This window comes from Sphaeramia orbicularis, chromosome 4, assembly GCF_902148855.1.
Source record: "Sphaeramia orbicularis chromosome 4, fSphaOr1.1, whole genome shotgun sequence".
Classification (NCBI taxonomy): Eukaryota; Metazoa; Chordata; class Actinopteri; order Kurtiformes; family Apogonidae; genus Sphaeramia; species Sphaeramia orbicularis.
Genome location: NC_043960.1, coordinates 42,587,320 through 42,605,374, shown reverse-complemented (window position 1 = coordinate 42,605,374; position 18,055 = coordinate 42,587,320). Strand labels below are relative to the sequence as shown.

The window sequence follows — 18,055 nt, the reverse complement described above, 5'->3', positions numbered from 1 at the left end:
TTGTCTTGTTTTTTTGTCCTTTTTGCCATTTGTAAATAAAACTATGTCTGGTCATTAAAAAAATATGTTTCAATTCACACACAAAACAGTAAAAAGCACTGTGTAAGAATCCCAAATGAAAAAAAATAGCCCAAAAATGTAAAAATATCTTTAACTTTTTGTTTGTAGTGTACAGTTCAGGTCGTTGGCTTTAATATTTAGATGTAATGCCCACCACAATGGAACTCTTTCTTTTTTCCTATCTATCCCTCCTTCTGATTTGCATTTTGCTCTTTTTCCCTGCCTCCTGTTGTCTAATATACTCACACTCATCTAAAGCCTTCGAGTGTGATGAGTGTGGAGCACCAGCAGGACTGTTATCCACTGACAGCAGGTTAAATGTGGAAACAGGACCTGTTCTTCCCTCCCTCTCCTATGTGATCTCCTGCTCTCTGTGAAAACACGGCGACCCAAATAAGGAGATCAGCCACGGTTTGAAGAGAGGGTGAGTGTTGTAGTGCAGCCAGGCTGTTCCTTCGAAAGTCCTTGTACGAGTGGTTTGATAGGGTGGAGTGTGTGTTGTGATAGTCAGGATAGAGTGGATGCTTAGTGGTGAGTGGAGGGAAAAAGGAGGAATAAATGGAGGGAGAGTGGGGATGGAGGGAAAAGGGGAGGGAAGAGGAGGGGAGGGAGGTCATCAGAAACTGGAGGCAGGTTCTGGTGCAGTTTAAATCTTTACCCATATAGGGCTCAACTCTCCATCTCTGTCCACGGCTCCTTGTGCCTCAGTCCCTCGTCCTCTCCCTGCCTCTCTCTCTCTTTCCTTTTCTGTTTCTCTGCAGCTTTTGTTGGACCTGGGTGCTTGTCTCCTCTGCTGTAACGCTACTGAATCCCCTACATTCATCTCAACCCCAAGAAGAGACGAGGGTTTTTCTTTTTTACTGAAGCTGTGTTTTATCATCTCAGAAAGGAACTGCAACCATGGAGGCCATCAAGAAGAAGATGCAGATGCTGAAACTGGACAAGGAGAACGCCATTGACCGGGCAGAGCAGGCGGAAACGGACAAGAAGGCAGCAGAGGACAAATGCAAGCAGGTGGGAATATGAGACAAAGACAGAGAGGAATGAAAAAGGATGTATGGTTCAGTAGTGATGGTTGTTAAATTGGGTGGTCCTTCCTTTTGATGTTTGCAGATGTCACAAAATTTCTCAATTTCATCAGGAAATATCACAATAAACTTTTCTTAGGAGTATATTTACTGCAACAGGTAGCTCAACATTGGCAGAATTCAAGAAAACTAGCTAGAAATATCAGTTTTAGATCAATATCCCTTCCTTCAAAAGTCCTTTGACAATTACAGCAATTTAGGTTCAATAATGAGTAACACTATAGCACTATATTACAAGAATCCAGATGACAGGCATCACCAAAACAGCAGTTTAGAAGATTCCATATTTACCAAGAGTATTTAGACTCACCTAACCAGACATTTGGTTCAGTCACTTTGCTAACAACACATTTGTCCACTTACTACACATACTTACTGTTGACGTTATAAAAAAAATTAGCTGCATAGAGCCTTCTGACAGCACAAATCCATCATTAAAATCAAAAAGTTTTTACTTGCTATCACCAAAGGATGATATGACAGAGTCAGGACTAGGGATCCATGATGAGATCTCATTTACACAATGGGCTTTCAATAACTCATGAAATAAGTAACATTATGGGTCTATTCACATTAAATATGAATGTGACTGAAAAGATTTATGCTTATTGTAATTTCAATGTATTGAGGTGAAGAAAATCAGTTTAATCTGAAAGAGAAAATAGTAAAAAGGTGTAGTGAAAGAGGTGAAAAAGTAAACAGTACAATATAAGAATGAGAAAAAAGAACAAACTACAAGTAAGACGATGCAAAGAGCAAGAAAACTATTTGGTACCTCTTTCTTCAGTAATGAGTTGCAGCTATAAGATTTAAACTTTTTTCATTATGAAAGAAATGTCCAGACGTTAAGTAGGACTGGCTTATATTTTCCTTTAAAACCTTCTCTCTTCATCCAGTTCTTAAGATATTCAAAACACTGATCCCATACCAGACATACCTTCTAGGAAACACTCAGTAAACACTTACTCCCATTTGCTTACAGACCATTCCTCACAACTTCTTCATAGTTTTACTTTAATCCATAAAGACCCAGTGCTACTTTTTTGGCAGTTCCCAAATGAATTTTTCTCTCTAGTTAACTTTTCTTAAGTGATGTATCACCAGTTATTATATTTTTATCCTCTGTGTTTTGCATTTTTTTGTGTACATCAGGTATTTTCCTATATTTAATTCACTGATCATGTAGATGTTCATTAAAACTCAGATTAAAGTTGAGGGTTGTTATATCAAACACATAGAAAACTGAGGAAAAAGTGACTTTTTCAGCAAAAGTATCATTAATTGAAAGTAAAAATAAGTGTCTCCATCCACTATCATTAATCAAACTCCATGGGTTTTACTTGTGAATCAATGTTGTAGAAGATGACGGTGTTTCCATGGTAACTACAGAGCCTCTGAATGTCCAAATGGGTCATATCTGATGACCATGAAAAGATGACAAACTGCATTTACACCGATTATTTACATGTATTGATAGGATTATTGGATCAACAGGTATTAAACAGTTTACATCAGTAGTTGGTTTGGGCCTTTATGGGTTAAACTATTACAAGTAGGAAACATTCAAATTTAATTACCATTCATTTAAGTTTAAATAGAATTAAGCAAATGCTGTGATAATGCAACATTTTCTTTGTACATTTCTGTAAATTACGCAACAATACATATGTCACAAATAACAAAAGGATTATGCAATAACAGCTAAAACTGGTATTAATAAAACAATTATAGTGCTGTTTTTAGGGAAGCTAAATGTTGAAACCATACTAAAAAGAAATCATCTCACATGGTAATGTTGGTCAGTTTAGTTGATGAAACAAACCAGCGTCTGGTTTCTGGAGAAATATTTACATCCATCATTTCAGAACCAGTTAATACTGTATCTGAGTGGACAGTGTCATGATGTTCAGTTGAGGTGTATCCAACACACATACATAACAGACCTGCAGACGGACACATAGATGCAAATGTGCTCACACAAATAGAAGATTAAACACACATACACATATTAGGGCATTGGTTTGAAGTGTCTGTGTGCTTTCACTGATAACAGCTATATTTTTAGACTGAAGGACACAATGACGGGGTGGAATTCAGTTGGATTATCAGAAGTACTTCTGGGGCTCAGATGGGACGTCTGAGTAGGGGGAACACTTAACCCTCTATGGAGACAGTGGTGTGTGAGGATCGGATATGTCAAAAGTATTCACATTCATTACTCAGGTAGAAGTATAGATACTAGGATTTAAAAAGTCTGCTGTAGAAGTTGAACTATCAACTCAAGCTTTTTACTCAAAAGTGTAAAAGTACTGGTTTCAAAACTACTTACAGTATAAAAATAAATGTAAGGGGAAAAAAATGCCATTAGGATAAAAGCTGAGGCGGCGCCCAGGTTCCTATAGTGCACCACCCCACCTCCCTGAAAAATGTTTTCTAAAGGCCATAATGACTATAATGTTATATTAAAATGTTAATGTTGAAAAATGTGGGATGCACTGGACTACCTGTTTCAGCTGCATATATGCCCATTGAACATGAACACATTTTAGTCCAATGCAAATGTATCAAAGAACCATATATGCATACTACTGAGCATTAACATGTGTTTCATGGAGTAGAAAATATGATGACTAGTTGAATATAAGTATTGGAATGGTGCAAAAAGTCAGATGTGATGGATCACTTAAAAACCAATAGGGTGTTGGAATGGTATATGTTTATACTTCTCATCCAACCACAATCAAATTCACTCTATCCGGATGGCAAATTTATCTGGATATTTCTTTTTTTAAAATTTGAATGGTGATAAACCGGAATGAAAACAAGCTGAAATGAAATAGGAGTTACGAGGTTATTTCGAAATGTAAGGAGTAGAAAGTACAGATAATTGCGTGAAAATGTAAGGAGTAGAGGTAAGAAGTCAGCTGAAAAATAATTACCTCAGTAAAGTATAGATAACCAAAATTTCTACTTAAGTAAAGCAATAAAGTATTTGTACTTTGTTACTTGACACCACTGCTGAGGACAGGGATCTGCACACCAGGGGTCACACCATAAAAAACTGCACTGCAAAAATTGGAGAGTTGAAATTTCAGGGTTAAACATTTGAGAGTCAATTTTCACTCTCAAAGTATAGTTTTAACTCACTATGAGTTAAATGTGACTCAGAGTTGGGGTTAATGAAAAGAGTTAGTCAAGCCTGTGGAAATTAACTCAGGAGAAGTGTTGTTTTGCGTCTCTCCAGTGTTAATTCGCCTGGCCCCTGCATTTCAAACCAGGTGAACCTGTGCAATTTCTATCAGACTGTCACTGTCAGAGAGAAAAGAGGAAAAATAAATGTTCTAAAAAAAAAAATACATCAACTTTCTTTGAATCATCCTGTTCACATTGAATTTTAAGTCATTTTTAATGGATTCACTTTTTTATGATTAAAATTAACACTACTTTCAGAGTGAAAATTAAGTAAAATGAGTGTTATTTTTGTTTCTTTCATGGTGTTAATTTAACTCTGTTTGAGTTAAAGGAGAAACTCTGACAGTGTAAATAATAAATCCATATGGGTTAATTTAACCCAGGTCGGTGAGATTATGAAGGGCAGCTGTGGCTCAGTTGGTAGAGTGGGTCTTCCGTTGACCAAGGGGTCGGCAGTTCAAATCCTGGCTCTGACTGTCCATATGTCACAGTCACCCGCTGGTGTGTGAACAGTTGAATGTGAGGAATTGTAAAGCGCTTTGGGCACCACGAAGGTGTAGAAAACGTACTATGTAAGTTCAGTCCATTTTACCATTTTTGAAGTCTTGTGATTGTTGGTAGTTAAATCAATCAGTGTTAAGTTAACTCAGGCTTCTGAGTTAAAAAGGCAACTCTGGCATAGTGTTAAATAATTAACTCCAGTGAAAATGTTAATTTAACTCTGTAAAGTGTGGACCTATATAAACTCTGAAAAAGGGTTAAAGTCAACTCTGTGGGAGTTGATTCAACTCTCCAATTTTTGCTGTGTGAAAAATAAACCATTAACATTTAAATATCATCAAACACCATAAACACAAGATGACAGCCCAATAAGACACAGGTACTTCATGAATTAATCAATAATATCCTGTCCCACTGAGTCACTGGAAAATACTAATAGTGTCATGTCTTAGTAAAGAGATTCTGACAGTTTTGAAAGTAAAATTAATGCAGGTTTATTTTATTAGAGTGAAGTTTGTCTGTTTAAGTGTAGTGTTTCCTGTATATAATTGCACACTATGCCAGTTAAATGTAATGTAAGGCTGTCAAAACATCAACAGAACAGAAGAGAACAAGGTTTAATGTAATGACTGGAGGTAGCAGTAACTAGGCCAGCGGTGCATAGGGAGTGTTCATGCTAAACTGGAGGAAAAAAGGGGGACAAACGCAGGCATATAAAACGAGGATGAAAGGACACTGAACAGACAGTGTGTACACAGGTGCTAACAGTGTTTTACTTTTGTAGCTGGAGGAGGAGCTGGTTGACCTCCAGAAGAAGTTGAAGCAGACTGAAGATGAACTGGACAAATTCTCAGAGGGCCTCAAAGACGCACAAGAAAAACTGGAACTGTCTGAGAAGAAAGCTGCAGACGTGAGTGAACGGTCAAACACTCATTCTGTACATATGCATCGACACATGTGTGCAAGTTTTCCACCAAGGCCGTTCCAGGGCCTTTTTGGAGCTGGTGCCAAATCTCAAATCAGCTCTTTAAACCGATTCACCCAAAGGAAAACTGGTTCAAAAGAGGCGCCAACACTTTGCTGCTCTAAATACCACAACCACTTACATCAGTGCCTGGGGGCTGGATTATCATGACCAATTAAAACTTTGCTCCATCCAGTGAAAATAAAAGAAAACAAGTGAAGCATACAGTCAGCCTAGTCTGTTGTAGTCTATTAGGGAATTAATCTGTCAGAAAGATTTATGCTAGGTTTGTTCTCCTGTCAGCGTCCTTTACCGTGGTATTGGCTTAGATCTGGAGTTGGACCCCACTGCACCTGCTGTAAAGAAGGGGTCCAATTCAGAGGTCAACTCTCCCTCCAGAGACAATAAATATAAACTAAAATGTCATTTAATGTTCAAAGACATGATGCTGTCCATCCTTGTTGCTGTGCTTTAAGTTGGTAAGGAAAGTGGAGCTATAGAGACATGATGATGGCTCAGTGTTGGCTCTCTAACCTGTGTGTAATCCAACCTATTCTTGGGAAAGGAAAAAAAAAAAGATTACAATGAATGGTGACAGACGAGTAATTATTTTAATTTGTTTTTAATTATTTGATATTTGCACGAAATGTTTGTCAATTCAAAAGATAATTTTTTCAAGTCAACAAAATCAAACTTTGTTGTAAAACTGTTGAATTATCAGATGACGACAATACATAAATAGGAAGAATACACACAGTCACAGAGGTGACGGTGTGACGTTCTTTCTCTGCAATCTGGTCAGACTAAGTAGATAGATATCTCTGCAGGTTCGACATGGCCAGACTTGAAATGATTTTTAATTCTTTAATATTTTTTCACATTGCTCTAGGGGAACAAGGTGAAACCGGCCAACGCTGTTTTGAGGGAGACGTGAGAGATGCAGTCATTTCACCCTAAACTAGGTGTTACTTTACTGTCTTTACAACAAACTGTGACTTTCTGACTGAATTATATTTGAAAAGACAACTATTGTATGTGTAGTTAATGGTACAATTCAAATGGGATCATAAATAATCTTTCTATGATGACTATGCTTCACTTCTCTGTAAGTTTTGTTTTTCAGGACTGATTCTGATTTTTGCTGATCAGTGCAACAAATATTTGGAACTGAGTAATTCCAAAATCAATCTATTTAAGTTTAAGGTGACTGAATTTAATACAGTTCAAATTTCAATAATATGTACTCTGAGCAAAAATATAAACACCCCATGTGACACTTTTTAATAGCATTAGGTGTTGCACAGTTTATTAAATCGTACACACTTTATTTTGTTGATCAATGTGGTACAGATTACTGTCTATTAGAACACAATAGTGGCGTCTGGCATTCAGAGACATTCATGTGGACGCGGTGGGGGCTGGTTGAAAGAAATCCCCACTCAATATCTTGTGAGTCCACCACAGAGAAACACATCATCTTCTCATCGAGCTGACAAGGTTGTCAACTGTGGCCTGTGGAATATTATTCCACTCCTCTTAGAGGACATCATCTCTGTATCATGCATGCCAATGACGTTCCTGCATCATTTGCAACATCTGTGTCATGGTGACATCTGATGAAATGTGACATTTTGAGGTGTCCTTTTATTGTCCTCAGCATAAGGAGTGTCTGAGTCCTGTTAACGCTGTCTGAGCAGTGTCTGCACATGCCAAACCTGTGTTGGGGGTGGAATCACTGGATCACTGAGGAAGTGCTCACTCACAGAGATGGACAGACAATTAATTATATTCTACAATTATAAAACATCATGAGCTCATTTTGGGCTGCGCATCTCATTACACATATACTGTACATGGGGCGTTTATATTTTTGCTCAGTGCAGGGGCGCCGCTACCAACTGTGGGTCCCATGAAAGGTAAACGTTGTGGACCCTTTCAAAACAAAACTGAAACTTTACGTGCTTTCAACATCCAACTCCCAACTTCTGTGCCTCTCTTATGCAGTGGATCTTACATGAAATTCTCATAATTTCCAGCCTGTATACACCAAGGTTATAATAGTTTCGGATTTTTAATTATAGTTTAGTTTTAATTAGTTTTGACTTTTTTTTCTCTAATTCAGTTAGTTTTAATTAGTTTTTAGAGCAGGTTTTCTAGTTTTTATTAGTTATCATTTTTTTCTGAATGCTTAGTTTTAGTTTAGTTTAGTTTCAGTATTAGTTTTAGTTATTTCATATATTTTATCTTCCTCACCATCCTATTCAGAGGAATTAGTGACGCATAGATCATTGGGTTACCCTGGACACTTTATTTGGGGGTCGGGTTAGGGCGGCTCATTGACTGAGTAGAGACACAAACACATGTACAGTACAATGTATAAATTCCCTTTAGCAGGTTGGGGGGGTGGGTGTGCGATCCATACACAACGTCACTTATGTGAAAACAATGCGAAGATGTGCAAAGCGTTAGAGGAGATGCACAAAGCAGCCAGCAGTAAACCAGATAGAAACATATATAAACCAGCTAACCAGTAGTTAAACCAGATAGAAACATATATAAACCAGCAGTAAACTGCATACAAACATATATAAACCATATAGAAACATATATAAATCACTTATAAACATATCTAACCCAGTTCAGCAGCAGTAAACCACACCTTAGCAGATATCTCATCTCTTAATCATCTACAGTTCCATTATTAGTCAACTTTGCTTCATTTTAATTCAGCTAGCTGTAGCTAGTAACATCAAATGTTTTTTTAACATTATAACAGGTTCCATACCTCTGTAATTGGATTACTTTTCATCCTCCTCTTTTCTCCTCTTCTAAACTGTGCAGTTCAGGGCTTGGAAGGCCTTTTCATGGTGATAAACTCGCTGTCATTCAGCTCCGCTCTGTCTGTGTCACTCACGCACACACAGTGAGCAAAAAAAAAAAAAAAAAAAAAAAAAACCCAACCCCATGCATCACTAAAGTAAATCCCAGACAGGACTGTGCTGCTTTGTCCCAGCTTTAGTCTGTATGTTCCAGGTAGAGTGGGGACCAGAAGACGACTGGAAACCACAAGGAACCAGACATGATGGACTGTGTAGTACTGTATGTCGTCACCAGCTAAAACTGCTGGAGCGAAATAAATCAATTTCATATCAATCCAACATTGACAAAGATGAAAACAAAGGGAATTTTATCCATAATTTTTATACGTTTTAGTTAGTTTTGTAAGCTCACAATACAGTTTCATTTAGTTATCATTTTTTTCATTTGATTACAGTTTTTATTTATTTCAGTTAACGAAAATGTTTTTTCAATTTTAGTTTTCATCATTTTGTTCGTTTTCGTTAACGATTATAACCTTGGTATACACTAGACCCCCTCCACTCCTTTATGGGCCCCCCACAAATGCTGGGCCCCATGAATTTGTCATGTTTACCCTCCCTTATCGGTGCCCCAGGCTCAGTGTATTTTGAGTTTTCACACTGAACTGCAAAGATTAGAAAAAGTATTTGTAAATATTCCCACAGAAATTAGTGCTTTTTTTCTTGGCTGATAGGCTGTTAGTAGTGATGTGTAACCAGTCACATAGTGAGACATTATTGAAGACCGCAGACTGAGTGGGTGGCTGCAGGTTTGTTTGTTTTTTTTTCATGCTCTGCCCATAGTCATATACTGTATGTAGATACTCAGATATTGAGAGTAGAATAGGCCTTTGCTCTTGTTATTCTGATTCTTACTGTGACAACAACACACACACAAACACAATCACACAAAGCTTGTGTTACCATGGCACTATAGGAAACTAGGGCCCATTATACCACAGCTGGACTTTTTCTAAGCCAGTACCAGCTGTGAGTTTACTTTGATCCACTGTGAACGATTTGGAGCACTTCAGAAACAGTTACATTCCTGTGCAGCCACTCCTGAAAGATGAGCACATGGATAAACCATAACGCCACACACACACTCACATGCTAAATCAAATCAAACCTAAAGCTTCTTTGGTTTCAGGTTAAGGGATAAACATCTGTGAAATCAAGATCATGAAACAATGAAAAAGCCCTACTGTTTATCTTTTAGTCCAAGTTGGAGTTTCTTCTCACAGTTGGACAATCAGTATAAAGCTTATTCCTCAATGCAAAAGGTTTATGTGCACCCAGACAATGTTATAGGGAAATGCAACTTGATTCAGTTCAATTCTGTTCTATTTAGTCAGTGCCAAATCCCAACAAAAAAAGACATCTTGAAGGACTTATGTAAAACACATATATGAAAGAATTGTTTATTGAATTGTGTTTCATCTAATACAAGACTTTTTTAGGACAAACTCCTTCTAAAGCTTGTTAAAAGAGTTCTGCATTCACAAATAATTTCAGTAAATGCAGCATAAAATTAGAAAAGGCAGCTCTTTTGTGGCTAATCAGCTGCAATCTGGAAAAAGAGATCATATTTTAGATTGCTGGCAAAACCACAAACCCACAGTGCTGTATATCTGTCACTGGTGGGTTCCTCCAATGTTCTTGTTCTTGTATATGTGAAGAGCTGTGTGTGATTGCTGGTGTGTGTGTGTGAGAGAAAGAGAGTACAAAAGAAAAATGGAACTCAAATCAAAACCCATAAAATTCCTCTTTAGGGAATCAATCACATCCAAGATAATGATAAAATACTGTTCATACCAATTCACTAGTTACAGGCCAGTGTAATAAACACCAGCACTAATAAATAAACACTAAGTCATTTTAATGATATTACTAAACAAATGATGCAAAGAAAAAGAGTCTTCCCAGCTTGCATCAAGATGTGGCATTGTTTCGATCATGTGGAGGATATCCTAAGGAAATGCAGTGTTGTACGACATACAAAAGTGAAGAGAAGGGAAGTGTCTGACCCATAGAGACTGAGGCTGAGACGCACTGGATTATACTCACACAGTGATTAAATAAACTCTGAGAACAGTGTCACTTGTAAAGTGGGTCAAGTGGACAGTTGGAAAGAAGTACTTGTTGAATTTGTGGTATAGGCCTGTCTGGGTGAAGCTTTTTTTTCTGAAGTGATTTCCAGCACGCAAAAATGGACTTCAACTAGCTTAGCTTCTGCAAAAAAAGAGATTTGACCATGTGCAGTGAGGTTCTACACACTGAGAGTCCCTTTACTCCACCTCTGTGAATTCCCCTCCACATGTCACTTATTAGAGGCAGCAGTCAAGTCATTACACATCTGAATTCACACAGAGAGCACAGCCACATTGGAAACCTGGAGGGGCTTGGGAACACACAGCAGCAAACCCAAAGACCCCAACAACCCAGCAGTTGTGATTCATAAAATGGAATCTGTGCATGATTGACTGGTAGCGCTGATATTTAGGTCATCACAGTTCACTGCGAACAAGGAATCACACAAAAGCCTGCATCCTTATAGCCTCAGATCGCACAGGAGCAAAGACATATACTAAAAAAAACCCCAAAAAAGTAGAACAGACTACAGTGGAGGAAGGTGGGACTGTGCTGTTCCACAATAAATGCATAAGCAACAGTTATTGCTTTTGAGAAAGCTGGACTGTATTGGTCGGCTGAGCAGCGAAAGGCGAGAGCATGGGGAGGAGCAGGGGGGGTGTTCTGGTATTTCAAGAATGCAGCTAAGGCAAACAGAAAACCCCACACTCCTGTCTCTAATGAAATCAATGCTTCCAGCTTTTCCGGTGCATGGGGCAAATCAGAGAGAAAGATTCCATCAACAGATGAAAATGATTGTAAGGGATTTTTTTTCTACCGCCTGGATTTGAGCTGAACCTGGACTGAGGCTGAGTGAACACAGGGACCGGACTGGCCTACATGCACATCCAGCCAGTGTGTGTGTGTGTATATATGTGTGTTTGCTCACGGGCCGATCATGTGAATAAGAGTAAACAGAGGCAGGGCAGGGAGGAAAGATGGAGCTCAGATCAGATTTACTGCCTCAGTGAACATCATCTGTGAACAGACAGGTGTTAAATAATGTTTGTTTGTTAACTCCCCACGATAAATGCACAGACTTCATCAAAAATAAAAACACTAATGAACCACACTTATAGAACCACTTAAACAGATTTCCTTTGAAGGAAATAATGTATTGAGAACATAAATTGTCATAATGACCATCGCTGTTTTCTGAACATTGAGCCCCTTTGCTGCAGATTCAGCTGTGAGTCGTGCTTTACTCATTCATTTACTCATGATCCTTTTAACCGATGCCTGATTAGTCGCAGAAAAAGTGTATGAACCCTTGTGAATTATCTCTTTTTCTGAATGAGCATAACCTAAAATGTGATTTTTATTTAAGTACTAAAACTACTCAAAGGTGCATAAATGTAAAAAATTAAAATTACGCTTTGCCAATTTACTATGAATAATGCTGCATCAATATATTTATGTGTCAAAAGAAGCTATAGGATTATCAGGTCTATTGAGGGGGACGTCAGAGGTATTTCAGAGTCCACTTTAATTATAGAAAAGAAATCTGGGTCTTGACAGTCAAGGTCTGATCTGAAGTGCTTAGGAGAAGAGTTGTTTTTCTGCTTTTCAGGTGGGAAAGGGTTACAGAAGAATTTGAACTCCTCATGTTGTCAGCCAGGCACATTTGTTTTCAGATTTTCAGAGACCTAAAAAAGAATCTCCAGAATCATACGAGTATAAATATTTTTAAGACAGTTTGTATGACCCTCATCCCCCATAACATGATTCTGAAAATCACTAGAAGAACTCAGCTTTATATTGTACAACCAGGTGAACTGTTTTTATACAAAAAAAAACAACAACAACAAAAAAATAGTCAGCAAAGTCCTCTTCTTCAAGTTCTGTTTACGCACTTTACCATGAAAACCATGTATCTCCAAATGTGTCAATATTGTCTGTGTGGTAAAAGGAAGATACTGCCAACAGCTAAGAAAAGTGTCCTACTTCTTCATATAAACTCTTTTAAAACCCTCTTGGGATTGGCTGGGAAATGAACTTTACATAGGACAACACTCCAAGCATTTAACAATCTTATTGTAAATAGTGCCTTACTGTAACAAACAATCCTATTGTATATTGTTGTCCACAATAACGACTTTTAATTTTCATACTTTTCATACATAATTTTCATGCAATTTGCTTCAATAAAATTAAAAAAAAAAACTTAACAAATACAAAACAAAATATAACATCAAAGTTGAGGCATCTACAGAAATCTGAGTGAAAATAAACTAAATCTAGTCCAAAAACAGCACATTTCGCTTTCTATTTTGTATGCCTCTCTTTTTTTTTAATCCATTTTTCCAAATTATGACATTTTCTTAGCTAGTCTTAGATATTAGCTGCATTATCACTGCAACTAAACATTAGTAAAATATGAAGTTTAGCCTCAAATACAGACTAGTAGTAGCCTCATAAGCCAATCACTTCTAACATATAGTTTAATCTATTATTCACTCACATGATTGTGTCAAATAGCACAGAACCAAAGAGGTGGACCTCAGTGTAGTTTTCAGCCCCAAATGGTGGCTGTGTAGCTCTGCAGATACACACTGAAGCACTGAACGAACAGTCAGCTTCACTTCTCATCAACGGGCTCTAAGTAGTTTTACAGTCACAAAGAGTAGACAGAGATTAAAGGAAAAATAGGAAACTGTGCTGCTTTTTGAAAACCACTTTTAGTGGTTGGGAACAGCAGGTCCAGAATCATACTGACATTAAGTTCTTGGTTAAATTAGTCCTTGTTTTTGAGCAGAGCAGATAGATAGTTTGACAGATAAATATCAGTTGACTGGGATGTTTAAGGATTGTTTTATTAAATGTACTCCATCCTAACTTCTACTACTTCATCCTCAAATAAGAAAATTTATGAAAGTTAGATTATACTACTTGGAGTGCAAATTGAAACTATTTAATTTCTACAATATTTTTGTGTTTACTATGAATGTATATAAAAAAGAACCTGAACTACCAACACCAGTTGTGGGCCCCATAAAAGCTAAACGTTGTGGGCACTTTTATAAAATTCAGTCGGAGCGGTGGGGGTGGGGGGGTGGGGGTGGGGGGGTACGCACAATCCACACATAACGTCACTTGCACTAAACAAAACTGAAACTTAACATGTTTTGACTTTGAACGCCCAATTCCTGTCTTCTATGTCTGTCTTATACAACAGATCTTACACGACATTTTCACAACTTCTAGCCTGTATCCACTGGACCCCCTCCTCTGCTCTATGGGCCCCCCACAACTGCTGGGCCACATGAATTTGTCATGTCCCCCCCCCTTTATCGGTGCCCCAGACCGACACTATCGAAGTATGTTAATTTTGTAATGCAGCTGATGGCTCCAAATGCCCTGTCTCCTTTAAACTTACATCAGATTTCTGTCTAAAACTTTTGCAGATATTGATATAATTACTATTGGCAATAGATAGAAAGTCACATATGGACTTTCATTTGGTGCCATGACCTTTGACCTTGACTGATCTTGAAAGGTCAAACCCAAGGTCATCTATGTCCAGATTTCTAGAGACTTCTTCTCCAAAACTGAAATTCATAGAAGAGGTTCCTTGGGGCAAGGTCTACCATGACCTTTGACTTTGAGTGACCTTAAAAGATCAAATAAATATCCATAAATGTATTTAAATTTGCTGTTGGACTACAGGACCCTTGGCCCTATTTTTAATTTAACCATTGGATGGTTTCACAGCTTTAGAGGATACTGCCTCATGTAGAAACTCATATATGTTATGATGTCAGAGTTATAGTGTATAAATGGAAGAGGCAACCAGTCTGAAGTACTATGACGAGAACAGGAAGTATTTAGGTTAGAGATAAACTGATTCATTGGTGTGGTTTAGAGAGGGACTGATATTAGGCATCTACACCGGAAATACTGACTATGAGAGAGAATACCAACTTAAATATAAACATTGCCATCTAGATTTTTTACACTTAGATTTCAGGTCAGTAATTCAAATGTACTTTTTACATATTTTTTGCTTTGACTGAAGTGATTAGTTAATTTCACAGATACATAACAGACTTTCACACTCATTTTTGTGTGTGTGTGTGTGTGTGTGTTTAGGTTTATAATGGGTTTAAAAATCCACTTACTGGTCGACCATTAGTCGAATACTTCTTGGTAAATTAGGCTATTAAACCGTCAGAGGAGTCAGAAACACTCCTGAGGACAGTAAGATGTAAATCTGAGTGTACATTTAAGGTCACAGGTGGCTGAAGTTTGGATATGACACATCTAAACTATGGGGAAACTCCTGGTCCTTTACAACTACAGAAAATAACTCATCTTGACTTTCTTTTTCTTTTCAATGTCTTGGTGGTCACATCAGTCACCGGGATCAGACACACACGCACAGACCCACTTAGGCTCCGCCCCCTGTGACCTCACCGCCCCAATCATCTCTCTCCCTCCCCGGCGCAGACTGGCGCTCTCTCGGCTCTCCTCTCCTCTCCGCACAGCCTTCTTTTATCCTCCTCCTCTCAAACTCAGTGTCCGGACCAAAACTGCTACATTCCCCAGGACGACTTTTCTTTACTGCACATGAACTTTCTACATTACATTCCTAACGACCAGAAGATCCATTGGGACCACATTTGGACACTTTGTTACTTCCTGGTTATATAACTTTTCTTGCACTTGAACGACTCCTTTACATTCAATAGCCTTTGGCCACGGGCGGACATTGATTTCAGTATTTTTCTTAAAAATCCGGTCTTTTCTTGTTTTGTTCATATTATTATTTTTGGATAGACAAAACAAGCAGGAAGCGTTTGCCGACGGCTTATTTTGATTCCTTTTTTTTTGCACAACCCAGATCCAGTCTTAAGTCTTTCCTTTATCGTGTAGTCTTAAATAAAAGTATACAATGGCAGGTATGAACTCTCTGGATGCTGTGAAGAGGAAGATTCAGTGTTTGCAGCAGCAGGCCGACGACGCAGAGGACCGGGCTCAGGTCCTACAGAGAGAGCTGGACAGTGAACGGGAGCTCCGAGAGAAAGTGAGACAATCAAATCCTCTTTCTTTGGCTTTTTTCTGTCCTCTGTGATCCCAAACTTTGACCCTTTAATCTCCAAACTCATTCAATTGCAGTAACTTGACTTATTTTCATCCCTCGGGCTCGAAAAGTCTATATAGTTTATGTCATTGATTCATTCGCGGGCGTGATTGTGCCACAATGCAAGGCGTTGGTCTAATGAAAAAAAAAAAAAAAAAAGTTTGGATTCCTACAGGTCTGTGCGCATGCTCAGTGATGTCTGCCTTACAGGCCGCAATAAAGCTACTGTGAATAATGTGGACCACGTAGACAGAAGGAGGCACTCTGTTGTATTCAGTGGACTAAACTGATCTGTTACTTTTAATGGCAACAAAACAAGTTGATTCTCAGTATGAAGCCTGATATTGATCACATTTGAGTGCTGCCAACTTTTCAGTCTGTAATATTTTCATGCTTCATAGTTCTGTGGCTTGCTCAGAGGTACTTCAGCAGGGTGGATGTTGGCCAACAGCAGCTGTCTGGTTGAAGGCCAAAGGCTCCTGACCACAAAGCCCCGCTTCCTCTGCAGATGATAGGAAAATTAGTTACAAGTACGCCTGCTCTGTTATTAGGAATTGAAAGACATACACTACTGAAAAATGCAGTTTTCAACACTTTCCTGACATGTAAATATACACATATCTGTCTCCAACAGTTGCACAACCTGTAGGCTGTAATTAGCACAAGTCATGTTCAAGTTCCTCAAATATGTGGCGTTCAAAGCAGATGCAGGAATGTGTCTTCGAGTGACTCATACTTTTTTAAAAAAGTATTCAAGCAGCATGGTCACCTGCTTGTCTCTTGACTATGAGGTTTTATAGACTCATGCAGAAGAGTTTTCAGAAAATGCCTAGCCGTGCAGTTTAGGTAACAGTTTCAACTTGAGTTTCACATGCTTCTTTATGGCGATTGGTGCCATATCCACAGCATAGGAGCCGGTTAATGACAGGACGAGTAAGAAACATTCAAGGAGAGTGGGAGGGGAAGGTGTGGCTGTAAAGATATGGGAGCTGTGATGATGAAAGGAGCCTTGTGCCTTTGTTACAGACTGCCTATTAGGTAACAGGGCACCTTGTTAATGTAACCACTGGGTGGTTGCTCAGCTTTAGAGGATAGTGTCTGTTGTAGAAACATATATTAGTGATGTCAGAGTTTTAGTTTGTCTCAGGCCACAGTTTTCTGTCACTAAGTGGAAGAGGCAACCAGTCTAAAGTACTATGACTTGAACGGGAAGTATTTAGGTTAGAGATTAAACTAATTCATCAGTGTGGTTTAGAGAGGGACTGACATCAGTCATCTACGCCGGAAATACTGACTTTGAGAGAGAATACCAACTTAAAGACAAACAGTGCCATCTAGATTTTTTACTGTTAGATTTCAGTTCAGTGATTCAAATGTACTTTTTATGCATTTATTGCTTTGACTGAACAGACTTTCACTACCGTTTTTTGTGTGTTTCAGCCTTATAACGGCTTTAAAAATCCACTTATTGGTCGACCTCTGAGTTAGGTTGTTCTGTCAATAACAGCCCATAAATGTTTGTTCTTTCCTGATACCGTCATGCATAGAAACATGTGGGAATTGGATGAATGAAACTGTGTACAACCGCATATGACCTTTAAGCATACCGAGTGACAAACCTAAGGTGTTTTAATTTCCGTTTTGGTACAAAGTCCTCCATCCTTGTCAGCTCTGATATGTATAAGCAGCTGTCACACATCTGCATCCATGTGTATTCTGCGCTGAGATACACTGTGCATTTGTGTGGTGGTGGCTGGTGTGGTCCCATATGTGAATAATTAGGGCAACCTGGAGAGATTCCTTGGCACAAAAACCCTTTTCATCGGCACACAGTGAGATCAAAACAGGAACCTTGCAGAGCATGTTAAGGTAATAAATCATTGTTTGAAAATGTGGACGCAACAGGAAAACAAAACCCAACCAGCTGCATCGCGCAATGAAAATTAAAAGTAATTGCCTTATGTTATTTTTGGTGTGGTTTTGATGCCTCTGGAGACGTGACTTAACCACTGAATAATGCTTTAAGGCTCTGTCAGATTACAGATACCCAAGAGAGTATTGAAAGGCTAATTTGACTTAGCTTAGATGTTTTTTTTTTTAATTTATGGCCATCATTTTCAATGAGCTGTTCAGTTTTCACAGTAGTCATCCTCTCTTTTGTGGTTGAGTGTCTGGAGTCAAG

The 18,055-nt window shown here is 38.4% G+C and overlaps 1 protein-coding gene across 3 annotated transcripts in view; it reads left to right on the top strand.

The window, feature by feature from the left end:
• The first annotated feature begins 755 nt into the window (after nt 1-755).
• tpm4a (tropomyosin 4a) overlaps nt 756-18,055 on the top strand; it is a 37,237-nt gene continuing 19,937 nt past the window's right edge. Inside the window, exons 1-2 of one of the 3 annotated variants that reach the window (XM_030132551.1) lie at nt 756-1,074; nt 5,626-5,751. In XM_030132551.1, coding sequence (XP_029988411.1) covers nt 961-1,074; nt 5,626-5,751 — 240 coding nt within the window. In that variant the 5' untranslated portion in view covers nt 756-960. Of the gene's footprint in view, nt 1,075-5,625; nt 5,752-15,239; nt 15,817-18,055 lie in introns of those variants that run through there. The other 2 variants (XM_030132549.1, XM_030132550.1) reach the window with 2 other exon arrangements.